The 27,949-nt window shown below is 43.3% G+C and overlaps 1 protein-coding gene across 1 annotated transcript; it reads left to right on the top strand.

The window, feature by feature from the left end:
- Window positions 1–1,179: 1,179 nt before the first annotated feature.
- LOC104469573 (tomoregulin-2) lies at window positions 1,180–22,059 on the top strand (the record flags this gene model as incomplete). Its single annotated transcript, XM_010084135.1, has 3 exons — window positions 1,180–1,276; window positions 20,718–20,866; window positions 22,000–22,059. Coding segments are annotated over 3 exons (306 nt in total), but the record flags the coding sequence as incomplete, so codon positions are not given.
- Window positions 22,060–27,949: the final 5,890 nt, after the last annotated feature.

Below are 27,949 nucleotides of genomic sequence, written 5' to 3' on the forward strand. Positions count from 1 at the left end.
AGCACTCCAACCCAAAAGCCTCCACTGGGTAACACCCAGGTTAACGGTCTCATGCAGTGGATGTACACCATCAGGCAGGTGGTTTGTCCCATCAGTGTCACTGTGGCTCCCAACACATTCCAGTGTGTCCACCAGACTGGGTAGGTTGGACCCAATTGTGCAGTAAGCCTACAACACAGTGCTGACTCCAGATGAAAGAGAGAAATTAAAGGATGTCACTGCAGAGGCTGTTTATGCAGATAACAGCATCTGTCAAAGCTGATTGATACTTAAAGTCTGGATTCATTTAATTATTCTGTAACTGGCAGAAGGATATCGCTAGCTACAGTGTCTTACTAGAAAGCAGCACCTATGGAAAGATATCAAAAGGTGCTTATACACTTTAATACAAATGTAGATAACATTTCTTTTGGATATTTTAACAAACCCTCTTCTTGGTGCCTACCTTAGTGGTCTCTTTCTCTCTTTAGTACTCAGCTGTCAATATTTTTCTTCAGTCCTCTTACAACTGTATTTTTTTTTCCCTTGGTCCCTTCATGTTTTTGACTTAAGGGCCAGGTACAAACCTTACATAATTGCAAACACTGGCGTTGACTTTCCTGGGTTTCAAATTTAACCTATGCTGGAGATCGTTCCCTCCTCTGGACAGCACTAAATCTTTTCTGCCAGAGATAACTAGTCCTTGGGGCTCACAGCTGTACTTCTGAAGAGAAAAATGTTTTGCCTTTGGAATGGACTAGATTGCACCACATGGCAGGTAATTTCAAAACATTTTCGAAGAAAGCATCCCCTTGGGTCCGTCTCAAGACCTTCACCAGTAAAGGACACGAGGCAGCATGTGAGGCTATCAATACACCTCCGTTATTTTCCCAGGGAACAAGGCAGTGAGGCTCAGAGGGGACACAACCTTTCCAGGCTGCAGCTTGAAAGGGTCATTGTTTAAGTGGAAGAGTCTTTCTCCAGTTTCCCTTTTAACTCCATGATTCAGGGAATTTATCACAGACCAACATGGAAATCTGCGTGTTGGCCCCATTCAGAAATACTGTCTGTTGGCCAGGCATGGGCTAAGTGAGCAGCGCGTTAAGCTGACACAGTGAATAGATTTTTTGAGACAGAGAGAAGTGCTTTACTACAGTGCTGTCTTTACTAATGTATATTCTTCTGCTTTCCATCAAACAGTCAATGAAGGCTCAGGTGAAACCAATCAAAAAGAGACATCGACCTGTGACATTTGCCAGTTTGGGGCAGAGTGTGATGAAGATGCAGAGGATGTTTGGTACAGTAATTTGGTCTTTTCTTCTATTTTAATGAATGTTGTATTATTTAAAGGTACTGTGGTTTAGAAAGCATTACAAACATTAGCTATTCAATTTTCTGCACACATAAATTCATCACACAGTGATTGAGGTGGTTATTACTCTGAAAAAATGTATGAAAGAGTCTGGTTTATAATTTTGGAACATGCATGATTTCAACGAAGTCTAGAAACACAGTTATCCATGTTGTTGCTGTTATAACTTATGCTATTCCATCTGGAGTTTTACAACTTTATACTTTGATAAAAATAGAATTGGGAAAAATAACTGACCTAAAGCTTTTCTGGTTAAAAAGTATCATTAGTATTATCATCATGGTAATTCATGTGTGGCATTAGAAATGCTGGAAAATCTCTCTTGCTTTTTCCTGGTTGCTGGAGCTGAAGACCTAACCCTCAAATGTTTGAAATAGAGCATATATTTAGACATTTTCTCAATAGAAATAGTTTTATTTTTTATAGTTTAAAAGAGGTTTCAAAAGTGTTCAGTTATTTTAAACCTTAACCACATAAGCTGGAGGGAATTAATTTTATCTACTCAGGTTTTTTTTTAGTTTTGCCTAGAAACTATGCAAACATATATTAAGCCAATTTTAAACTAAATTTCATTGTGATTTTGGAGCAGCCAATACAAAAAATACAGAGCTGTACTTCTAAAACTGCCTTAATGCCAAGCCTCATATTTCTATCTAAGTAATTAATACAAATTCAGAGAGACAACAAAATAATCATGCAAATGTTGGAGCTGTTGTCTGGATGATGTTTCTGAAGCTGAGGGCTGTGGTAGCTAAAGGATGGATAGAGAGACTGAGCAGTGAGATGTCAGCATTGCCCGAACTCTGACTTGGACGGATGGAAGGAATGGAGCAGAAAGGAGTCAATGAATGAATGAACGAATGAATGGTGAATATTATAATTGGGCCCAGTGCTGGGCAGCTGACCTCATCCAGGCAAGGCATCCATGCACTGCTGGTCAGGCGTGAAATAATGAACATCTCTGCTGTTCAGTGAAGAAGCTTAGCAATATGGTCATGGCCATCCGTTTGTGCTCGTTTTGGTTTTGTCTTGCCAGGCTTTTAATAACCTCCGGTTCTAGTCTTTAAAAAACACGAAGTAAACAGATCACAGAGGCCTTGCTCTGGTTCCAGTTATCAAAGGAAATTGTTGAAAAACAGGAGCAAGACACATCATGGTTAAAGGTTTGCAGTAATGTAATGAGATTTGTGTGGGAGAAATGGCTTAATTTTGATTTTGCTTAAGAAAATTACGCCAGGTGTCAGGATTTTCATTGTCTCCTTGACCGTTGTCCTTGAAAGTTTTGCTGGTGCAGTGTAGAAACAAAATCATGGTAAAATTAATATATCAAAATTCACAGTCTAGTGCTCATGTTTTCATAATTAAGTGCATTTCCAAATTGGAAGGCAGGAGAAGAGAGGGGCAAGGAATAAAATTAGCTACAAGATAACATTATAAATCATAAGCACTGAGTAGCAGTGGGTTGTTGTTTTTTCTGGAAATAGCTTGGTAAAATAGCCTGATCCAACTTAACCCAGTAATGTTCCCACTGCAGCTTTTGCACTAATTCTTCCCCTTTGAAACAGCTTGGCTTAGAGCAGCATAATGACTGCAGGAGCTGAAGGTCTCAGTCTTTATTGACAGGTGGTCTTTCTGCAGGGGAAGACACCTCTTGGGGCGGGAAGCAGGGAAGGGTATTTACTGGGAAGATGTTACTAGACAAACTGTTAAAAGGCAGGAAAGCAGATTTCCAACCAGAAGCATGAAGACCATGTAAAGCCTGTTAAAGGTCTGCTTTGAAGTAAACAACTTCGTATGCCATAGCAGAGCCCTGTTTTCCTATCCCTGCCCCCCGATTAGTCTTGGATAAACGTCTTTCTGGAAAAAAAAATGAGCCTTCTGGGTGTTAGCTCTTTGTTATTCTTATTTCTAGAATAAAAGCAGTCCATGTATGGGGGACCTAGATCCCTCTTTCAAAAGTACGTTAATTGAATTTCCATGTTGGGCATGAGATAGACATAATCCCCCACTCCCTGGCCAAGATCTGCTGTGCAGAAAATGTCCTTAGGTTAAGTGGGAAAAGAAATTTCAGTTTATTATTTGATCACTGTTTTTATGCAGAACAAATTTCAGATGTAAGCAGGGCTGCTTTAACTGTCTCACCTGACTGATGAGGTTTATAAAATCCAAATGGGCTCAGTGGGTCCCAGCAGCCCCAAGACCTGTTGTTACAGGGTGATGAGCCCAGCACCGGCAGTGTCCCCTATCAATCAGAAACAGTTTGAGGGTGCAGGGTGCCTGACCTATTTCAGGTAAGAGGGGTGCAAGCTGGTAACAGAGCCAGACCACAGAGAGCTGGAGAGAGGAGGCTGGCTCTTCGCCTGATATTTCTGGGGTGTCAGAGTAGATCAGCGAAGAGAGCACAGGTGTGATAGCAGATGTGGTTGGACTGCTGATGATTTAAAGCGACAATTAACATTATTCTGCATTGCCACAGTCTGTTATTTTGTAGTCCCTTGTCTCTGGTTCTCTGGTTTAACTCTTTTCTTTTTTTTTTTTGTTATTCATTGCCAGTTGTCACTCAGCTAAATTGTGCTATTGTACTGTGTCACCATTATTTTTAAATCTTCTTATTTGCGTAAAACCAATCTGTTAATGGCTAGACTCCTGGGATTCTGACAGAGGGTTTGTCACATAGAAGACTACTCAAAGGGGTAAGATATGTGTGTGAACATTTTCTGCAAAGTATGAAGAAAATGCAGATAAGAACCCACGGTAATAACAGGCTTTCGGCAGCATGGTAAAGCACGCATGTATTATTATCCTATTCTGCAGTCTAATATAACGAGAGTGAATGCAATTTGGCATTCCATTAGTGAATCTCTTTCTCTAAGTTAAAAACAAAGGCTGTTCAGTTGAAAGTCTTTAACATCTTGCTACTTTAATATGTGAAAGCTTCTTGTCACTAAGAGGATCGTGTATTACTGGCATTATTCCCACCTTTAATGCATTTTGCACCAGTGGGCTTCATGAATATTTAAAGCAGGGCAGTGGCTATCCTCTTTAGCGCTGGATTGCAATCTATTGGTAAATCAGACATTTGGTGTTGCTTACTTTGGGTTTTACTTCTGAGCTGGGTAAGGAATAATTGATTTTGTAAGACGGGGCTACTCAACATAACACCCCAAGAGATATACTTAAAAGGAAATGAAGAATGAAGCGTAACACTCTGAACAGTGGTATATTTCTAAGATCTTCCAAAAAGCATCTATGAAATGCTCACTCACTGTATATAAATAGTACTCACCAAATGGAGTGCCTGCTCATCTGCTAAAGGGGCTTTGTGTCAGTGCGTAACCATGTCAGAAACCTGGATTCCAGTATTAATCTCCTCCTTATGGGCCACTGAGGAAATAAGAGCACTCTGTACACTGGACAACACATGGTTGGGAAAGATACTGGGAAGGTATTTCAGAGGTCCACGATGCATCCAACCAAGTCAGTGGAAGGAGATAAATAATAGGAAAAACCCTTCTGCTGAATTTCCTGTTGGAAAACACTGAGAAGAGAGGACAGGAGTATTTTCTTAAAACAAGATTAAAGCCTGCAAGCCCCTGACTTGCAGACTTAATCAAAATCAAAATGATGAATTGGGGTTAAATATGCATGCTTTTCCTTTGAATTTCAATATCAGCAGGTCACCCAGCAGCGGTCTCAGACTGCAGCACTGCCCACAACAAGATGCATTTTGCTAAGCTGTAAGACAGACACACAGAGGTGTAGCTTTACCTACAGCCTGGCAGTGTCCAAGGAGGTGAGAAGGCCATCTCTTCAGTTTGCTCCTCTGCCTTCCCCTGCCTCCCTCCTGGAGGCTGCAGGTGGAGGAGAGAGGCAGCAGTATCCCTGGCAGGATGTGCCCGACCTTCAATGGGCCACTCAGGGGCTTGCACCACTGATAGAAAGGGGTGTAAATACCCCTGCTGCTTCCTGAAGCTTGCTCCCGTGCACCCCAAGGACTCAACCTTGGCTGAGCGTAGGGTTTTGTGCTCTGCCATAAGCACCATGCTCATGGTAGGCAACTTTCCTCCCTCCTCGTGAGCCTGGCCCACGCTGGAGGGGCCTTTTCCATTGCTCACAAGCAGACAAGGATCCCACTGGGCAGGTTCAGCTCAGGAGAAAACACTGAAGCCATTCTGTGGGGACACTGTGACTCTGCTGACCCAAAGCTGGGGCCTGGAGGAAGGCATCTGTGCCCAAATGAAGGGACATGGCCTGTGCAGTGTCTGGGTCAGTGGGTGAAGGAAGGAGCACGTCTCTCGGGTGCACTGTGCGGCTGCGTGGTGTTCCCAAGGGAGGTGCGGATGTTGGAGCATAATTACAGCAGTTCCCTTGTGTCCTGTGCTGCTTTCTGCACGGCTGGGACAATAAATTCCACTTACCCATGGCGGGCAGGCACACACACAAAATGTAGTCAGAAGACAAACTGTCTCAGTCCTTTGTTTCATATTTTACTGCTAATCACTGCTATACGTAGTTTGGGTAAATGCCTCTATAAGGCAAGTGGACAGTCTGCAACGCATGAGGATGGTGAAGCTGCATTCTCATGCAAATGAGCACTGCTGTACATGGGGAGGTATTTGTGCAAATCATGCAGCTGCCATCTGCAGTGACCCCTACAATCAATATTGCTCTAGCAATCAATGTTTATCTTTATTATAGTATAGAAAGAAAGCATATAAAAGAAAGTAATGATTTTGCCAGCTTCTCAATCCACAGAGCAATTAGGTCGGTCAGCTTTGGGTCCCTTCCCCCTTTCATCAGTTGCTCTCAACCGGAGCATCTGCAAACAAAATGCTGTACTACTACAAAGTACTAAAAGGTAGTTGGAAAGCTCACATACATTACACAGGTATTGGCTGCTTCATGTTCAGCAGTGTGCGTAATAACTATGTGTGACCTACTTGTTCCAGATGCAGAAACAATGAGCTTCTTTAACATCTGCAATGTCCTGTGCATAATACAGTAGATACATTGCTGTTTTCTGCTGCTTTCCTGTCTCTTTTAGAGAAAAAGTAGCTCTTTGTTCATGGCTGTGTATAACACCTAAACATACTCATTGGATTTGTGGTTCAAGTAAACACAGAAATGGAATTATATAATTAAAAAAAAACCGCAATCCTGCAAAGACTTAAATTTCTGCTTAACTTGAGATCATACTTAAGGCATGAAGTGAAGCTGTTGCTGCATAAATCTTCACATGGAGCTTGATAGTCATGTCTACTGAAAGTCCAGGTGAGGGTTTAGAGAGGAAAGTGAAGGCACTGCAGCATGCAACTTCTGCATTGCACAGCAGGAAGCGACCAAGCAGCTTATACCCAGGTCACTTATCTTGGGCATGAGAGCTGAATAGAGAACCCAGCCATGCTCCTTCATTTGGGCTTTGGAAAGAAATGCCATGTGAACTGGCATAAAAGTGGGAAAACTAGCAAAATACATAATTGTAACTTGACTTGCTGTCTGCAGCACAAGCAAGAACAAAGTTGCAGCAGTTCCAGCTTAGGTGAAAGCTTCAGGCTTATTAGCAACCAGTGTCTAGACATCATGTAAGAGTCAGAAAGTAAGGTCCCCAGGTGAGCATTGCATGAACCCCATTGTTCCTGTCAGTTTTCTCACTAGCAAGCTACTGAGATCTTGTAGGACTTTCAGCAAGCAGTTTCAACTTAAAACTAGTGCAGGTGAAAAAGTGGCTTTGTGCCCAACCATAGCCAGTGAAAGATCCCCACTGACTCCTAAAAGAGCTTAGATCAAGCTAAAAATACTTGGTTTTCCTCTTTCTCAGCAATGAGTCTGCAGAAAGAGCAAGGGAAGATATGGGAACAAGAAGTTAGCTTTTATCTTCAGAGGATGTTTCTCTAAGAGCAGCTTATGGTGGTCTTTTGAGGAGTAGGAGGAGCACATTGTATTTCTAAACTGAATGCACTACTGGTGGCTTGGCTATAAAGTTAATGCTTGGAAAAATGATGGCTTGTTTGGCCATCTGGTGAAATTGTTTTACTCTACATACATTTTATCTGGTTTTAGTTAAAAACAGCCATTTTTCCCAGTCAGGTAAGTTTCCCAAAATTGCCTTACAATCTTGGCATCCTTCATCCTGTGCTAAAATAAGCTATTTAATTTTGAGGTGAGACTGATTCCCAGCTCCCTTAGGGTGGTTGGTGGTTTGGAGAATTTGACCTTTCCTTCAGAGGCTTATGTTCATTTGACAAAGCCCTGCCTTTCCAGATTCTCAGAATTTATTTTCTTAATAACATTCTTAAAAGAAACCCCTGTTTTCAACATAAGCCAAGATTGTCTAGCATTACTTATACTTCAGAGTGTTTTATTACCAATACACTTTGGAACACTCTGGTCAATAATTCAGCCTACACAAAGAAATTGGCTATATTTTCTCTATACATTGAGGAAGTCTATCATGTAGACTATATATCACAGCTCTAAATGTTCTCAGATAAATGCAAACCCACATTGTGTTCCATCTGTACTACTCACCCAAGTAGGTCTTTTAGGGACCCTATACGACACATCCATCTCTTACCCAAAAACAAGAATCCCTAATGTTTGGGTTTGTAATAAAAAAGATATTTTTTATCTTTTGCAATTACAGCAAAGCTTGCTGTGTGTCTGGGGGATAAGATCTACACAGTCAGAAAGCTTATAATTTTTTTTTTCTCTTGTGCTCCTCTTTTCAGATGCTGATCCAAACTTGGTTTTCAGTTTCAGAAGGTGAACTTCCAGCTTATGGAAGTCAATGGAAGTTATTAGTGAAACAAGTTATCTCCCAGTACAATAACCATGGAGTAGCTTCTCAGTAGCCAGTGGAGCCTTTTGCTGGCGGAAGGGAGAACAGGCTCTGCTGGAGTGTAAAAGTGCAGTTGTTCACAGAGCGCAAAGGAATAACTTGGAAATAGTGATGATAAAAGCAGAATCTGGCTTACTGACTCCTTCAATTGCTTCAGAGGAAATATTGATTTGTGAAAGCCAAAAATAACTTATGAGATTTTTGGGGGGGTTTTCATGTCTTGTCATGGTGCCATGCACCTGTAGGAGCAAGACACTAATTCTTCTGTAATTTAAGGAGAGGAAGGCTTGTAAGACATGTAGAGCTGTTCTTTGTCTTCACAATTATTAGTCTGTCAACATTAGAGTTAGAACAAAAAAAAAAAAAAAAAAGCTGCAGTAATTGTAAAAGCATGGCTCAAAATAGCCAAACTTTCCTGTTAGGTTCCCATGGCCAAGGTGCCTACCCCAACATTCTGCACATGGTGTGTGGACAGGAGGCATAGAGGGATGGGTGGTCATGGCAGAGAAAACTGGAGGGGTGGATGGGAAAGGACAGAGGACTGTGGAAGCAGGGAGAAAACCTAAAGCTGACTTGCAGCTAGTCCACTTTGCTGTTTGCCAGAGAGCGTGGAGGAGCCGCAGCGGCTGCCCATGTGCAGGGGCTCAAGGAGGGTTTTGGGGACAGTACCTGAAGTTGGCAGGGAGGTCCTCCTCACCTGCCTTCCCTCCGCCTGGCTGGGGGGCTCAAAAGGCACACAGAGTGTGGAGCAGGTGAATTAAACGTTTCTATGGTGAGGACAGCTGGAGGATATGTGGGGTAGCGGCTCAGCTGACATCGAGGTTGTGGCTGTGGGGCTGCATTAACACCAACCTGTGCATGTTACAAGGGTGCATGTGTGTGGCTGGGCATTGTGTGAGACAGCAACAGCATCCCTCTTTATTTTCAGTAAATTTCTGTATTCAACATATACACATAACAGCATGGCAGAGGGCTACCATTTTGCCTGCCCAGTTTAACAGGGGAGCAAATGAACCTGGAAGTTTGTTTTTTTTAACTCCTCTGCCACCAGCTGGGACTGTGGTTTTCAGTCCTAGGTGGGAAAATGTAGCTACCTTCGGAGCACACACTTTTATTTGCATTGGAAGGAATCGTTTTGGCAGTCTGTTTTGTGCTCTAGCTGTAATACGGGGTGTTGTAAAGCTCCTGCCCAGCTCCTGCTGTTTTGTGGGAGCTATACAAAAGGATCCCTTTGGCTCTGCAAGGGCAGAGCTGTGAGCAGGCGCTGCGAGGCATAGCCACCACTTGGTTGTGTAACCCCATGGCTGGGAGAGCCTGGGCTCACCAGGTTGTGGAAGCGCACATAAGGGATAATATGATAATGCACATCAAATATTAATGTGCATTGACACATAATCGTCTGCGTACATCAGGGCATTACAGCATGAAAGAGCAAGTGCAGAGACCTTGAAGAGCAACGTGCTTTTGCACCTTTTTTTTTCTTGTTTTCTTTCCCCCTTTTTGGTGTTTAAAAATAAGTTTTCCTCCCTCCCTTGCCCCCCATTTAGCCAAAGTCATACCCTAGTAGTAAACTGAACAGTGCCTTCATGACGGCCTATTTAGTCGTAATAAAAAGCTGATTGGCCTAATGTGCAATCAAGAAAGGAGTGACATTTATTGCTTGGGTTTTATGATGCTGTGAACTGAGCAAGATTTGGAGCCTTACAGTGCCTTCAGGGGGCAGGAGATCACCAGCAATGAATTGTATTTATACCTTTTCCAATTTCCTACTAGCATTTTAGCAATAAATAGACTGTGTTGTTATTGAGTTTTATGTAAGTATGTTTAAGAAAGCAGGAATACAACTTTGTAGCTCGGAATTACATGTGTTGGCTAAATAGATCAGCAGAGAGAATAACTATGTAAAGCACTGGGAAAGCACTTTCCAATTTATTATCAAATGTCTTAATAGAATGCTCCATCTCTTCCATCTCACTTTATGTTAACTATTAAATTAAAACTGCATCCATTGCAGAAGGTCGGAGCCTCCTTCACACACCCATGTTGGAACAGCAAGGCCATGATTTGTTCACACATCTAAGCCATTAAAAATACATCCCATGCATTAAATATGAGCCTGAGGAAAACTCAGTAGGAGCTGATGCACAGGGCTGACCTCAGCTCTCACAGCCCCTGCGGGGTTGCAGGTGTCCGTTCCCCGCGGCGTCCTTCTCCTGCCCTGGTCCTTTCCCACGGGCAAGTCGCAGCTAAATGCCTGCGTGAGTTGTGTCCAGACGTACAGACTTAATTGCTGTTTGTCAGCCTGCAAATTTTGTAATGAAGCTCTCCTGCGCAAAGGAGCACGGGTGCCCCAGGCACACCCGGCCCAGCCTGGGCTCAGAGCTTACGGCGCATCCCTTTCAGGAGCTGCAGGTGGATTCCACTGATCGTGTCCCAAACCTGAAGAGGGTTACTCTCATCTCGTTAGTTTGCTGGCAAGGACATGTCCTTGGAACAACACATTTCATTCATTCCTTCATCTTCCTTTCCCTGGCAGCGGTATTGTCCCTTGGGGCTTGCTCCCGAAAGCAGCCAGCCACTGTGGTCATCGTGAGACAGCAAGTGTCCCCAGCCAGGAGTAAGACCTGGTTTTATACCTGAGCTTTCACCTCCAGACCTGAATGCTCTGGGGAAAAAGAGGGTTACTACTGCTCTCTCCCTCTTGCACGTGCAGTGATTTGCTTGGGGTTGCGTTGGTCCCAGTCTCATACCTATGGGCTGAGATCTCATTTCATCGCTGTGCGGGATGACATGAGGTTATCTTGCCTTATTTCTGCCTGTGCAGGAGGTGCAAACAAAGCCTAAAGGAAAGCCTGGAGTATCTTCCTAAAGTTTCATTAAATAGCTAGACTGGATTTTGTTTTGTAGTTTAAGCCAGCCTACCAAGCAGGGCAGCCTGGAGTGCGCAGCCCGTTCAGATGGTGCTGCCTCAGGCAGGTCTGGCTCCTCGGGAGCAGGAGGCACACATGTTTGAGGACACAGAGCTGTTTATGGCGAGAGTTAGTCTGATGTTGCATGTGTGGAGGGAGTCTTTACAAGGAAGAATTATTTTACCATCGTTTTCTTCTCACCAGTTTTAGGAAGGTTGCTTCTAAGCCATCCCAGCTGGTATCACAATTCTTCGTGAGCAGCCCGAGCCTTGCTGCATGGTAAGGTCCGTGCTAGGTCCTGCAGCTGGACGGTTGTCCTGTGCTTCCCACCAGACGTTGCAATATTCCCACTGGATGTTGCAGGCCAGGGTGAAACGCTGGGATTTGTGGGCACAATTCTCATTATTCTGCTGGCTTCAAGATAGGAGCAAACACTATCAGCAGTCTGAGGCACACAGCGATAAAACGCTCATGAAGGACAGCCTCAAATGTTTACAGAGGGAGAGAAACAGTCAGCAAAGCTTTGTTTTAGCACAAACTATAGAGACGTGAAGGACACCAAGTGTAGGCAAACCATAAAAAGGCGTTTATTTTATTCTATGAGCTTTAAGTAAACTTTACACATTAGATACCTGCAGATGCTTGAATTGGCGTGTGAACAGAATGAGAATTTTCTTCTTCAGTCACACAGCTAATGTGAGGATTTTTCCATCGCTTTTCAAACCCAGTCATCAGCCTTGTAATTCTCTAGTTTCTCTGTTTGTGTTTAAAGCATCCAGTCTAGCAAAGACTGCTTTACACAACTTAGTTCCTTTTAAATAGGAATGGTATTAAAAAGAAAATAAAATTAGACATTTATTTTGCCCTAAAGGTGTTAGCATACAATTCAATGTACCATTGAGGGTACTAGAGGCATCGAGAAGCCAGATGAAGGTCATATTATAATTGGGGCTTTGAATTGTAAGAGGGAAGCAAAGGTGAAGTTAGTGATATTTTTTTTTGTCAAAAACTTAGTAAAGAAAGTTAAGCGGAAGAAACCAAAAGGAGAATTAGGAATCAAGTTGCAGTGTCTTGCAAAGCAGATTAAAGCAGTTTTCATGAGCTAGAGTCACCAGGATGAAGTCTTGAAAACTGGTGGAGCATGGGACCAGCTCCTCACTGAGCTGGTCTGGCTCTGGGAAGGAGCCAGTGCCCGGGCAGTTCTCCTCACAGTAAAGTGAGGTGCCTCTGGGAGCAGTCTGCAAAACCATTTTCAAACAGCCTTCGTGAGCTGTCATAACAAATGCGCTCTGAAAAGTCCGTGCGTATTTTTAAGCATTGCCAGTCAGTCGCTGCTATTAAGCAGCAGCGTGGCAGCTGTACGACGATTGCCCTAGCTCCTGGCTCTGTGCTCCAGCTAGGCTCCCAGATTATGTTGTATTTGGTATGCAAGGAAGGGCAGCAATAAATATATTCACCACTTTAGTGCATTTTAGCTTGACGTATGTCCAGTAAACAATATTTTGGTCTCTTGCAGTCCAAAAAAAACCCAAAACCCAAACCACCTCATTATTCAGCGCTTCCTTCTGTTATGATGCTTTGGGACCCTTCAAATCATTTTCATTATGCACTACATAATAATAAAAATCTCTGTGCAGTATGCTGATAATTCTGTGCATGGTCTCTGTGATTTCTAATTGTTTGAATAACAGGATGCTATTGAAATGCCATGCAGAAACATTGCATCACCCTGAGGGGATCAAGCTTTTCTCTTTTTACTCCTGGTGAAGATAAACATTTGAACAGTTGAAAAAGGTAAAATATCCCAGGGAAGCCACAACCTGGTCTAGTGGAGGGTGTCCCTGCCCATGGCAGGGGTGTTGGAACTGGATGATCTTTAAGGTCCTTTCCAACCCAAACTATTCTATGATTCTATGATTCTATAAAGCCCTTAGTGCAGAAGCTGGGCTGCAAAGGACAAAAAGGAAAAATAAAATAGATAGATAGATAAATAAATAAATAACATCAAATGGCAGGCACTCAAAATAAGCTGTGCTTTTTCTTCTCTTGTGATCTTAAAGCAGAAGAGAAGCACTAGCAGACCGAGGAAAGAAATATCACATGCTATTTTTGTGCCGCCATTATAAAATATGTATTGTTTATTGTTCTGCACTGCAGCTGAAGTTTTACATCAGCCTCAAAAATACAGCGAAGTTTGTTTTGAAGGAGACACGCAGCGTCTCTATTCTTTAAGCCTCTTAATGATGTTCTCAAGAGTGTGGTGATAAGATTTCAATCTCCTGGCAAGCACAGGCAGGTTATAGGGTATGATTCGTAGAAAGTTTACGAAATTGTATGCCTGTGTGCATTACTAATATATTTTATATATGCTATATTATATATATATGTATGTATGCCTGCGTACTCGATGTTCAGCAGTATGCAAAACCAAGCAATGATGCCAGGCAGTTTTGTCTCCTGCGTGGAAGCACCTTTTGGTGCCATCCTCTTGGGCTGTGCTCCACATGTTGCAGAGACTTCAGTAGCATACCTGAGCTCAGGCAAGCTACCAAAAGTCCCTAGTGACTCTCTTTTGAGGGTGCCAGGACTTTACACTAAAATTCACCTCTCTGTAAAATGGATATAAAAGTACCAAGTCATTGGTGCTATAGGGCTGTGTGAGATTACTGTAAAGCTTAATGGTGTATTTGTAAAAGGGGCTGAGGGTCAGAGAAAGCAGCTGGTATTTCTGTGGTCCTTTTGAGACTGATGTCGAAATGGAGGTGTATGCAAGCCCCCCAGAGCAATCCAATTGAGCTGCCTGTGTGTGCAGGCAGCTTTGAGGATGACAGATGTGGTGCCAAGGTGGGTAGCAGTGGTGACCTGTCGCTTGCGCCCCAGCGAAGGGGTATCGCAGGCAGTGTGTTTAGCGAGGTGCAATGCAGCAGCACACAGACGGTCTGAACAGGCTACCTGAGTTCCCAGAGGCAGCAGATGCGTGTGAGCATCGGACTGCCCAGCCTGGTTAACCTTGCCAGTCCCTGCTTAGAGCTAGTTCAAGTATCTCCGCGTGGTGCTGTGTTGAGACGCATTAAACATACCCCCAAGCTGCCTGGGTAAATGAGGACTCCCACCAGCCTCCTGACACACGGCTGAACCACAGTACAATGCATGTTCAAATGTTGAGGCGTAATGTTAAGCCTGGCTTCATTTCAACTTGCCTGCTGGTAGTGTCAACAAAGATGCCCCGTGTACCAGAAAGAAAAACCTTACAGGAATCCAAATGATAGAGAAGGCATTTGGGACTGATTGCCAGGCTCTTTATGCAGGCGTATACTGCCAGGCTCGCTTTAAATGGGCATTTAATGTCCTACTCGGAGGGGCAAGGGGCTTGGAGAGAACCACTCTGACATCCAAGCAGAAATTTGAGTTTCTGATCACTGTTTTCTAGTCAGAACAGAGGAAGATAGGAAATGTCTCTGGTGGAAATATCATAAATGTACAACAACTGTGTTTTTATTTATACACTGTTTTATGGCAAAGGGAAGGCTTTGGGCTTTTTTATGCTGCAAAATGTTGTTGGTTTTTTCCTTTTTTATTTTTGCCTGGAGAAAATACACGACATGTTTAAAACGATTGCAGAATGGAACATCACTTTCCCTGTAAAGCAGTGTTCACTGAGACATGGTGGGATCTCACACTTGACCAAATTAGCATATGTACTCAAATATCAGAGCTCTGACTAGTAAAAATAACACTAGATTTGCATTTTCACATTTTTAGCTCTCGCTTCCCTGTCTGTTTGGTTTTATGCCTTTCTCTTGACTGACAATTCTCTTTGTGGCAGATTTATTGCTGTTCTGCTGTTTGGACCCTGTAATCAACTAGACACTTGGCTGAAGACGTTAGTCATTTCATTAAGTACTTTTTTGCAGATATCTCAGACACAATTTTCTGTTGCTCTGGTTCCAAAAAGCAAATGACCCATGGCCAGCAGAGTCTCAATATGAATCTTTAATAAACAGAGGTAGTACCAACAATGCTCTCAGGTTTCCAAACTGCAGAGGGCTAATTAAAAGATGTTGAATAGGGAAGAAGTGCCATTGCCATCTCGCTCTGCCAAAAATGTGCCTTCATCTGTTCCCAGTAAAACTGCTTTTTTAGAAGCATTGTCTCATTTACCCTCCTTCCTTCCCATCAGAGCTACATATGAAACCTTCTTTGTGCTATGTGCGGATATCACATAGTCATTTTTTTAAAATTATTTTTCAGTAATACATTGCTGAAAACAAAGGCTGAACAGTTGTCTCAGGAGTAAAGATAAAGCATGGAGTTGGGTTCTTTTTATCATCACTGTGTCACTAATGATTATACTTTATTCATGAGCTAAGGAAATGTAATTATAGCATTCCCCTGCACTTCATGGGCAAAGAACCATTCTCTCGTTTTATTGAGATGCCTCCTTAAAACACAGCTCCTCCCTCCAGGGACAGTCCTTCCTAGCCATGGATCCTCTCTTCAGTGGCATGCTCTCTGCAGGCCAAGTTACCCTCTGTGCCCAGAAAATAATACCATATGTTATTAGCAGAAGAGTGGGAAGTCAGGAGCTTGTGCACTCCCTGGTGTACTCACCAGTGCCTGTTTTATTGACCCCTTTGATTTTTACAGAGACTAATCCAACAGAAAGCCAAGGTGGCTGCTCCAGCTTGACCAAGCAGCCTGATGCAGCACATTGCCATTGCTGCTGGGACATAGAGACCTCTCTGTGGTCTGGGCAATGTTTTTTCACAGTCAAGATGTGTACAGGAGATAACTACTGGTCTACTTGGCTCTCTTCTCTAGTTTCCCTTGGGAAGGGTGAAGCGTGTTATGCAGGAGCAGTGGTGATAACCACTCCCGACAGGCACATGTGTTCCTTGTGTGGTTTAGTACATTTATTGCAGTTACTGCCCTGACAGAAGCTCAAAGTGCGGCAACTTGCACCCCACAAGTCAGTAGTGAGGAACAAGGAGGTGCCTGTCAGCATCCCACCTGCCTCAGGCTTAGTTCAGCTCTGCCAGCCCTCCTGTAGACAGCCCCGTGGGCTTCTCCAGCCTGTTAGCTGCAGAGCTGCACCTCTGTTTGCAAAGACCTTCTAGTTCTGCCTGGACACGATGGTCTCATCAGAAGGACCAGCAGTGTCACCAAGCAGTGCCGCAATATGCACCATGGGGAGTTGGCCCAAAATCCCCCAAGGAGGTTTGCCTGTTGGACAGTTTTTTTATTTTTATTTTTTGCTTTCATGATCGTCAAAATAACTAAGTGGATTGCTGGATGTTCAACTCCTCCAAGATTTTCATAATATGAAATGAAAAGGAATAAAATAAAGCGTATAAAAGAAGTCGAATTCAACAGGGACTATCATAATGACCTGGAACAATAGACAGAAGAAAGTGAGTCTTGTTTAATGATTGTTTACAGTGACAGCCCAAATTTTAATCAATTAACATATGAGCCCGTTACTTGAAAAATGCGATGGGCCTGTGGGACAGCATTCAGTATTTCTCCCTTTCTCAGGGGAGCTGCAGGGTATCGGCTGACATCTCGGAAGCACTTCTTCCTCACAGATGCTTTTAAAGCTGCTTTTCTGCCTGCAGAAGGCACAGTTAAGCCTTACACATGTATTTTGTGTAGGCTCTTGTGTACAGTTTCATCCTGTGACCCCCTAGGAGACCTCATTGACCTTCTCACAGCTTCTTGAGCCTGAGGAAAGCTCAGTCAGCTTTTATATTGCCAAGCTTTCTTCAGCGCTACACCTAGGAACACAGAAACCAAATAGATTTATTGATAGAACTGTAATCAGAAGTCATAACCAGGATGACAAAATGTTCAAGTGATCAAATTACTTAAAATTAGAGGCGTAATGAACTGCCTCAGGAGCTGGGAAGCTGCAGGCAGGCATCTGGCTTGCCGACCAGCCACATGGCAGCGGGATGTGTGTGCTGTCAGCCCTGGTACAGCCAATGGCTAAAAGAGATGAGGCTGCTCCAATTTTGTCACTTGTGAAAGAACGAGAAGGTGACGGGGCAGAGGCTGGACATGGCCAGGTTGCAGGCTGAGTGTGAGAGGGGAAGTGCCAGTGCTGGGTGCTAGCTGGGAGCAGGATGGGATTTCCTGGGCTGAGAATTGTTGGGGCAGGTCTCTCTTTGGGTAGGAGATTCCTGCGTCCCACAGGATTTGAAGTCTTGAACACCATTAGGACTCTCACCTAATGTACGCCCTGGGAGCCAAGCGGGGATGTCAGAGTTTGGTTCTGCTTGTTTATCAGGAGACAGTCCCACTTCTGCATTTTATAATGCTTTAAGAAGTGAAGGCACCTTTACCTATGGCTACAGGATTTCATTCAATCAAATACATTAAGTACCATTCATTTTGTATTTATTACATCACCAGTGGATCCCACTTAAGGATGATGTATGCTCTGTGTGCCTGGGCATGCATGTTTGGAGTAAATGCCCCACCTCTTTCTCTGTAATTTACTCTTCTGGACTTCGGGGGCATGGTTGAAATGGCAGACTGCTTGTTCCTCTAGTTTGCAAAAACACGTTTGAATATACTGTCATTTTCCCTGATAAGGTGAGCACTATAAATTAAACAGAATCAGCAACCCAGGAACATTAATCTTCCTGATGCAATCCCACCTTTAGCATTTCCTGACATATATTTGATGTTGACTTAATTGTGCAGCCGTAAAGTAGGATTTGAGTATGTAAGTGCAAAAGCAGTAAGAAACTGCAGATGCAAGCCAGAAGCCGTCCGCTGAAAACTGTGCAAGGGGTGGGTGATGCACAGATCCTTGCAGCAAGGAGACTGGGGTGACAGGCTTATTGTGAGTGGTTTTTCACTGCCTATCTAGTCAGCCCTGAAAATCAGTCTCTGCAGAGGAGATCCTATAAGACTTGAGCATGTAGTGTCATCCCTGGGTTGTCCCTTTCCCTCGCACACAAGCAATCTGACATCACCACAAGTAGCGTGTGGTTCGTGGTGCGGCCTCTAAATGCAGCATGTGCCTACAGGGATCTTACTTGGTAAGAAGGGCTGGTTTCCCAGTTAAGTTTTTAGAATGGAGTTGAGAAAAATCTTGGTTCTCTTCTCACTTGTACTGAAGGAGGTCAGAAAAGTCATTTTGGAACTTCTGTTTTTAGAAAGTATCAAAATATGCAAATAAATGCCTAATGGGCTCTGAAATGGTCTTTGAAATCAGTAGGAGATAGGTCTCTGAGATTTCAGAAATCCCACACAAAGTGTTTGCATGCATTTTAAAGCATCTAAACACCTTTAAAAACATGACTCTTAAGTGCTTAACTCTGAGCATAGGTTCCTACATCCTCTAGGCATTTTTGAAATTGCATCCAAAGTTGCTTAGATTTCCCCTAAAGAGTACCCTTTTGTTTTAATTTTCTCATTGACTTAATTTTCTCTTAACTTGAGACATAATATATATTAACCTATGCTCATTTTTTGTAGCAAAATATAGAGAAGCGAAGCTGTTTCTGAGCTGGTTTATTACAAAAAAAAGAAGCATATGGCTGATTGTGTCCCATCTGAAATGCAAATGGTGGAGCTATGTGTGAAGAATTCCTATTACTTGAGCAGTAAATGTTTCCTGATGAAGTCAGTTTGACTAAGGTGGGAAGCTGGAAACGGCTGTGGGAAGAAATTACGATAGTTAATATTTCGGTGGAGCATAACATTCTTATTCTGCTGATAAGGAGGTTCTTAGGAAATAGACTGGATTTTTTTCTTATGTTCTGTATGTTCATCGGTGTGGGGAAATTGTTACACAGGGAGACAGACTCTTTTCTTCCACTAGTTACGAAATCATGTAATTAAATTTATAACCACAGCTTTTCACCATTGGCCTCTTTTTGAGCTGAAACTTTCTGTATTTTGTGAACGTTTGGGGAAAACAGACCTACTCAGTATAAAGAAAGTCTAAAAGAAGATGAGTACTGATTCCAGTGATTTTCATCACCCTGGACATGCCAAAAGGGGTGATGGAGAAATCTGACCCACACTGTCTAATTTCCTATGCTTCTTCTTTCCATCAAAGTTTTTCTCTTGCATGTATCCTTCTACACTGACAGTGGTCGAAGGTGTCCAGATGTCTGCTGCAAACAGGAGGTGAACTGACTTTTAAACACTTTTTTAAATCAAGCAGCGAGGCTAGAGGCTGACATTTCCATTACTTAACTTCCAAATGGAGAGCTGTAGAGTTCACTCTGTGAGGTTCAGCACAACCAGTGGGCTGGAGATAGAGCATCAGTCACATTACTTTGCCTTAAATGTCACAAGGAGCCAGGAAGAGTTTAAGATAGCAGCGTCCGCACAATTATGTGCTCAGAAGAGCTGAAGCAGCTGCCAGGTTAGACCTCTGGCGTTGTCCCCAAGCAGGATGGCATGGGTGTTAATGTAGGTGTTGTGAGGCTGAGCTGTCTGTTGCATGGCGCGGTCGGGAGACAGAAGATTAGCATGCCTTTCCCTTGCTGATGCCCAAGGGTGTCCAAGATCACTAATGATAATGAAATAGGAAAAACCTAAAGAAGAAAGGCTGCAGCCTGATGTTGGTGCATTTAATGAGGCTTCTCCATCTTCTGAGCAATGGTGAGGCTTGCTGGAGTCAGGATGTGTCCACGTTAGCGTGTTAGTTCAGATGCAGACTTGGCTTTTGAAGCAAATTCACCGCTGTGCTTTTGGTTTATGTCTCGGGTCAGCCCAGGAGCTCAGGAGCTAGGTCGTCGTGACTCTCAGATGCCACTAAGCCCCCTGAGGACAGGGCTACCACTGCCCTGCCTGCGCTTGCCCACGCTCTACTCTCAGCTGTGGGATCCTTCATCCCACACAGAGCACATCGCCAGGTCGGGAGCAGGCACTGGCCTTCCTCTCTGACACCTGGGTAAGGTTTTTGGTTGCTGAGTTACTCAAATGCTTCAGAAAGTGCTTGTGCACCAAGTCTCTCCTTAGAACAGCATTCCCCTGGTTTTAATACTGAGTAGGTCCACCTCACCCAGGAGCCAGGGGAGATCCCACCATCCCTAAGCACAGAGCAGAGCACAGTCACATCACTTGTCTCTGTCTCAGTCTTGGCAGGTGGTTTTATCCCAGTAGGCTTCAGTATCACATATTTTATCATAAGCAGAGTGCCTATAGGTGCTGTAATTATTATTGGAATTAAATCATAAATCAAGATAAAACCACATTTATACAATGTTACATATGATGGGTAGCACCTCAAGAGAGGTGAATTTTGTGGCTTCTTTAATTGCAAGAAGGTGCAGCAGCTTTAATTATCTGCATGCCTGCTTGGGTGTTCTTTGGTTTACAGGGAATTACAAGTGGTAATGCTGTGGTGTAGTTTTTTTATAACACTTTTTTATCTTTCCTTTTGCTTGCTTTTCTGTTCTGTATCTCCTCCCTCTCCCTGCATTTTATTTCCATCTAGAAATACAAATGGCCTCTTGACAAAACGTTCCACTTTCATTCTGCTGATTTGCATTGTGCAGTCAGGAAAATACACTTTCATTTTTGAGATGTATTTATGATGTAATGAAAAACTTTCTCATATTAGCCTCTTCTTTTTTCTCTTTCTTTATCTTTTCAGGTGTGTGTGCAACATTGACTGTTCTCAAACCAACTTCAATCCTCTTTGTGCTTCCGATGGGAAATCTTATGATAATGCATGTCAAATCAAAGAGGCATCATGCCAGAAACAGGAGAAAATTGAAGTCATGTCTTTGGGTCGATGTCAAGGTAACTCTCATAACAAAACTCATTTCAAAGAATGTTTTCAATTTTTGTTCAGGGAAAAAAGAAAAAAAAAAAGAACTGAGGCTGGCTTCTTATTTGGCACTTCTTAGATTTCCATTAGACTCTTACAATTTATATTGTAGAGCGCAGGCTGCAGGAAGGAGCAGAGCCCTCCATGGTACAGACACCAAGTGAGGCATGAGGAGTGCTGTGCAAAACCCTTCCCAACCCTGTCCACAGCAGCCGGTGACTGTCCAGCCCGGGGCTGGTGTCAAAATCAGGCACCTGGATTCTGCTCTCTGGTAGGAGTCAGTGCAGGACAGCAGAAGAGCTCTTCACATACATTTTGCCACCCAGGATGGATCATCTGGTGCCCTCTTAGCTAGGCCAGCATGAAGCAATCTCAAGAGGCCAAAAACATGCTCCCAAACACTGTGCTGGTGCATGTTTCTCATGTCAGCTGCACTAAGCCCACAAGATGCCAAAGGTGGCTGGAAGGAAATTTTGGCAACAGCCCCTCAAGACGCTCTGTGTTTCTCCCTGAATGCTGTGCTTCTCTGTGCCCAGCTCATGGGCTACTACATCACCTGCAACCCTTGAGTTGACTTTAAAAACTCTGGTTTGTTCTAGAATAAAAATGAAGAAAATTTGCCTTTAAATAACTCCTGTAAATAAAGTGTCTACTGAGGCTCAGACTCTTAATAGCTTTTTTCCCCTTAGCTTCTGACGTATAAATCCTCAGTTCATCCACTTACAAGGCCAGACTATAGAGGTGTTTGAAACACATTCTAGTTTATTCCTATCTCTTTAAAGTTAACCAGCCTACATGGTAGTTCATTTCAGGGTACATATTAAAACTCCCCAATTACCTCAAATAGAGCAGAAATGACAACTGCTGCTTCATACTGATATAGTTATCCCAGCTGCAATCTGTTACCACATATTGTTAGAAAAAAATATGTTTTCTTAATGGAAGATGTTTCATGTTTCACCTGGCAGACCCAGGGGAGCCTAGCAGCCAGCAGCGATGCTGTGCATGCAAGCGAACCTACGTTTGCCTGGGCGCTGGCAGCTGGGACAGAGTCTGTATCAAGTACAGGCTCCCCAAGCAGTTCAACGTATTTCTTTTCACACAGATAATACTACAACAACTACAAAATCGGAAGATGGGCATTACGCAAGAACAGATTATGCAGGTATGACTCCTATTCTGTGAGAATCACAATCCGCAGGTACTCTGTAAGTCTCTTTTTCCACTCCGTTTGCTAAGGTGAGGTGTCCTCATCTTCTAGTATGGTTTTCTTGTTTTAAAGAAAACACTGTCTTCACATTACTCTTTCTTTTGATAGAGACTCTCTTTCTTGTTAATAAATGGGCTTCTTCCATTTTTGTCAATGTACAGATATTCTGGCCATAAAACACCTGTTCTGACAGTGCAAATAAGTATGGTAAACTGTTTGCCAGAATTAGCAGATGTTATTGAAAATTATTGAATCAGTGCACTAAAGTATGCATATTTTTCTCACAGTATACAGGTTTAAGAAAGTTAAAATCCAGAGCATAGCACAGCTGTGATACCATGAAACGTTTCTATAATAGATAATACTACCTGTCGGTGTTTAACTATGAAGATAATAAGATTCTTATATTTTTTTAAAGTGATAAATGGTTTTAATTTGTTTAGAAGCTACCATAAAATATAATGGCTGAACAGCCTTATACGGTTTTTGAAATTAAAAACATGTAAATACTAGTGAGTTTTGGGAGACATTTTTTACACCCTTTGCTTGGGAGGATTGATTTAGAAATTGAATGTGTGTGTGCGTGTGCATGTGCATGCAGATATTCACAGCTCGCGCTGAGAATTCAAGCCTTTGGGAAGGTACTGTGAAAACGGGGCACGTGATGCATTCATTGCTTAAGTTTGTGATATTTTTGTGTTTTGAAAGTATTTGGAGAGTGTAGGTGCAGAGTGCTGGGTTTACCTGAGCAGCTTGCTGGATGGCTTAGGTGAAAAGTTTCACAGGTCTTAACGTTTCTTACCAGGAGGATCTACTACTCTGTCAGTAGTTATTTCGGCCGATCATCTCTTGTGAGGGCCCTTTGCACATGACGTCCCTGCATTAATAGGGTACCCAGCCGTTAGAAATTATTGTTCTGTTCCTACCTAAAAATGGGGCATGATGATTAAAATATATAGCTATGAATAAATGATGTCTTGGTGAGGCAGAGGGGTGCTAGGTGTTGGGGCTGGCTGCAGCACAAAGCAGCAGAGGGTAGAAATTTCTGTGGAAAGTAAATGGTGGGATTAATTTCCAAAAGATCAAAGATGAACCATGGTCCAGGTATTTCCTACTGCCAAGGAGCCCTTCTGTGACAGTCATACAAAGAGAGAAAGGTCTTCAGTTTCTTTCCCCCGAACCCTTGATTACTCTCAGCTTTTTTCTGGGAGGCAGCAGTCAGTTTTCTTAAAAGGCTGGAAGGGCTCAGGTTGTACTCTGTGGTGGGCTGGAGATATGGCCAAGTAGGCTAAAATTATTTAAGTTAGAAATACGGGCAAGTAATATTGTTATGTTAAATCCTTTATCTTCCTTGCTGGAGAACTGAGGAGAGCACTGGCATCCCCAAGTCAAGATGAAGGCCTGCAGCCCCTTTTGAAATGTTGTGCAACCTGTCCTACTCTGCTCTTTTTTGATTGTTTAGCTTTAGGATGGCAGTGACCCACATCACCTAGAGAGGAGACAGCACATTTAAGCATGAAGCAACGGAACTGTAACAAGAAGGGAGGAAAGGCAGGTTGAGGATTAGGGAGGAGGAGGAGATCACAGCGATGACAAGAGAAAGGCAAGTCATGGGTCACGGAGGAAGAGGCGCGCAGAAGGCACCCTCAGCTCAAGTGGGCAGGAGGAGGAGAACAGCTCTTGCTTAGAAGAGATACGATATTTCAGTTCACACTTGAGAGAAGAGATGGTGGGTAGAAGAAAACTGATTGCAGCAAAACCGTCAGGAGTTGGGAGTCGAGCAGGGAACACTGGAGGAAACTGGGTTACTGGGCAGGGAGGAGGGCAGAGAGCTACAGTACAGAGAAGTGGGTCTGTAGCGGAGATGGTCTCTGAGTGCCGAGAGGTCAGAAGGAGTGTGGGAACAGATGGTCCGGCAAGAGTGACAGGGGCCTGTGGAGAGGAGACAGGGCACCTCGCACCCCTAAAGCTGTGGGAGGAATGGAGACATCCTGAATCAGCAGTGAGGCCCAGTCGGTACCTCTTTGGCACAGAAAGGCACCATCATCGCGCCTTAGTGAGCAGCTCCTCAAGTTTTCTGGTATGGCTCAGGCCCCAGTGGGCTTCTTGAGGTCAGCGACCGTGTCCCCTGGGTGCGTCTCATAAGGTACCATCCATTGATTTAACCTGAACCACAGTCACTTCCACCAGCTGATGTGTTCTTTTTGGGCACCTAACTATTATTCTTGCGTAAATTTTTCATTTTACATACAGCGACAGCATGTAGGGTAGAAGTTGCAAGTTCATGCAGGGCAGTCCACATGCCTCTAGTGTCCCCAAAGGTTTGTGCCAAGCTGGGAGACCCTAGGGGAAGGGACTGCTGTATCAAAAAGCTGTAACAACTCCAGCCTTTCAGAAATAGTTGGTGAAAAGGAAGACAGCAGTATAAAACTGAGGCTCAGTGAACATTAAGGCTTCAGCATCTGCCAGGCAGGAAGCTCCATGCCGTCCTCATGTTCTTTCAAGTGCAGAAACACTTCACAATGGCTACTGTAGGAATGTGGTATGTGCTACTTTTTTCCACCTCTCTATCTCCTCAGAAGGGAAATGCTGCCCTGACCATGGGGAGCTTTCTGTGAAAAAGCAGCGGTTCCTCAGCCATCATATCTCTGAAGCAATTTCCCCAAGCCTGCGCCTTTCAAGAGAATACCTTTGTTCTCTGCCATTTAATAGCACTAAAAATCGCCGAGACCATGAGCACTACACACTTTTAAAAACATTGACTCTTAGGGACTGACTTTCCCAGGGGAGAAAATAGCAGTGGGCATAATTGATGTTGTCAATTATGCTAATGCAGCCATGCCAAATGCTCTTTGCAGAGATTGTGGTAGCTGAGTGGTGCGGGTTTTTGCATAAACACCGTGCACGCTCAATGTGGGGTCCCAGGAAGGCAGCAGCTTTGTGAACAACCACAAGGCCCAACATCCAGATGATTTTTCTCATATTGAACTATTCAAACCGTCTGTTCAATCAGTGTCTTTGCTCCCCCCTGTTCTTTCTAGCCTGTTGGTACTTGCAGATAACAAACAAATTTTTCTTTTTCCAAAACCAAGAGTACTCTTTCCTTTGAAGCGTAAATCTCTGCATTAAGTTTGCATCACCTTGGCTTTTTAAAGGCTCCTACTTTGCACAGGCAAGATTTACTCTAGTATTGGAAATGCCTGACTATTGCCAGAGAAACCCAAAAAGCAGTGTTCCCTTTTTCAGCAAAGCAAACATGGGGAGAGTGATCCATAAGTGGTCTTTCTCTGGTGGTGTCCGCCTTTCCAGGTTCCCCAGTCCACTCTCGCCATGGCTGCGTGTGCAACACGTGTCACCACAGCGCCTGTACACACGTGTGGGTTTGTGTCTCTCTTTGTTCAACTCTGGCCTCTCGTTCTTCTGAAACCCCAAAGTATTTATCAGAATTTGGGGGATTTTCATCTTTTCAACAAATGGCAGATTGTTGACATAGATCAAGTTTGTGAAATAAGATTTGCTTTTAGTCAATAAATGAATGGGTGGGATTTTTCCCTCAAATCCAATAGAAATACACTTTATCTTGCAATTTCCGTGAAAGAGCATTTTAAAACATTTTAAGTGTAATATATGTTTTGGAATGTAGTGTCTCAGCTGAAAGTCCTGTGATTTATGTTTTCTTCAATTTCCCCATGATATGTGTAAAGAAGTTGGCTGTTTTGGTGGCATTTTTGCATTCAGAGTCTAGGCAATCAAAGAGTTTTCATCTTGTTTATTCATTTGCCTATTTATTTTTATTCTTCAGTATTTATATTCCCTTCTTAAGATCTGGATATTAGCAATTATCCCCCTAACTGATTTTATCCTTTCTCATTATCAAATTAGAGATTTTTTTCCAAACCATTTTGAGCGCTATAAAGAGTAAGTCGGTACGGATGAGCCATATTTCAATGTTATATATTCATGAAAATTTTCAGCAAAGACACTGACAAATTTGATAGACCTATTCAATACCATCTTCCAGGCCAGACAAACCTCCCTGCATGACCATTGATTAGATCAGCAGCCGAACGCCAGCAGCACAGCAAAGCTGATGGAAAGGAGAAGAAGGCATTTTCAGACCCGGTAGTCTCCTTTGGTGAAAAATACGCATCCACAAATGGTCAGTTGGAGCTGTATTTTGGGGTTCATTGATAGCAGTAAACTCTTCCTTGGCAGCAGCCTCAGGTGGTGCTTTCTGCGGTCTTGGCTAGTCCCAGGACTGTCTTGCAGGCAGTGCTATGGCCCCTCTTGCCGATGCTGTTGTTGTGCCCAGGAAAAGCTAATGAGCACAGAATGCTGGGTCTGCTCATGGCTGCTCCATTCCCTGCTCTCCCCGCTGGCTTCCCATGGGATTTCAAATCTATGTGACAGTTCTTGGATCTTTTTCAGACTGCTTTCTGGCACTGGGGCTTTCCTGGCACTACAAGAGGTGCTTGGGCGAATAATCCGGCAGATGGTTGTGTTGCCCAAGCAAACTGAATGCTCCACCAAAAAGGGCAAAATCCATCTGTGTCAACACATCATCATCTTCCCTTGGCTGGGCCAGGGCTGCGGGATGAAGGCCACAGGAGCCATTACAGATTCCCCACTCCAAGGATTAAGAAGAGTCTTGGACTCTGAAAGGAGTGTCTTCAGAAGTCCAAGAGTCTTGGACTCCAAAATAAATACAATGTAATGTTTATGTTTGAGAAAAATATCCTAGAACTTTACCAAAACCTGCCACCCTGCATGGTTAACTTCTAATCCCTTTGAACAGGAGAACAAGCCCTGCATATCACAGAAAATGTGGAGAACTGGCGGCGGTGCGCTGACCCGACACGTGAGAAGCACTGGGGTGTGATGTATCCCTTTCTTCACAGGCTTGACACAGAGCCCACTGAATGCAGTGCCAGTCATCTTCATTGTCTATAATAGGCCTGGAGAGTGGCCAGGAATCAGAAACAGAACAGCAGCACTGGATTTCTATAGAGAGGAACTACTTTTTCTTTTTTTTCCCCCCCAGGAATAAAATATGAGAACTTTAGACTAGATTTCTTCTCCAGATTGTCACATTTTCAGAGTAGGTTAAGTTTTGAGTCTAAACCACTTGACATTGTCCCTTTAAATTAAATTTTGTGTCTACTACCACGTCGGCCATTTCCTAAACTGGTGAAGAATAATAAAGCCCCAGAGCTTAGCTATGGGATATAAACTATCATGCAGTTTTGCTCTGCCTTTGTGAACCAGGCTTTCCTTTCTTCTTAATGGAATTAGCAAGTGAGACGCGGAGCTGAGCACCACACATCCATCACAGCTAGAGAGAAACCATTTCTCATCTGCAGCTTTGTAAAACGGCTGGGAAAATTGCATCCTTGCATATGCAGATTTGCTTGGCTCTCAGTTCCACAGACTCCAAGTCAGAGGTTGTCACACTGAACAAATAGATTATTTAGGAAGCATTCCTTTCCATCAGTAACTTAAAAATTGAAAAAAAAAAATTTAATATTTTGACAGCTGTGTGGCAGCATGAATGCTGTCTCGCTGCGGCCTCCACCTGCGCTTACACACACAGGCATGCACACTCCTGGTGTTTGGGAGTACAAGAATAATACAATTGATACATTTCTTAAAAAATGTGAAGCTGTTAAATATTGCTGCAAGTGTTAGTTGCATTTACGAGTGTAAGGTTTTATGAAAATATAATAAGTTATATGCACAGTGGAAGTCCACAAAAGGTGTCAGATGAGCTCTACAAAAGAAAGAGAAAAACCAATAGAGATTGTATTTCAGGCTGTACAATTTAGGGTTTTTTGGCTGTGACTTGAGG

The sequence above is a fragment of the Pterocles gutturalis genome, unplaced genomic scaffold (assembly GCF_000699245.1).
Source record: "Pterocles gutturalis isolate BGI_N339 unplaced genomic scaffold, ASM69924v1 scaffold28115, whole genome shotgun sequence".
Taxonomy (NCBI): Eukaryota; Metazoa; Chordata; class Aves; order Pterocliformes; family Pteroclidae; genus Pterocles; species Pterocles gutturalis.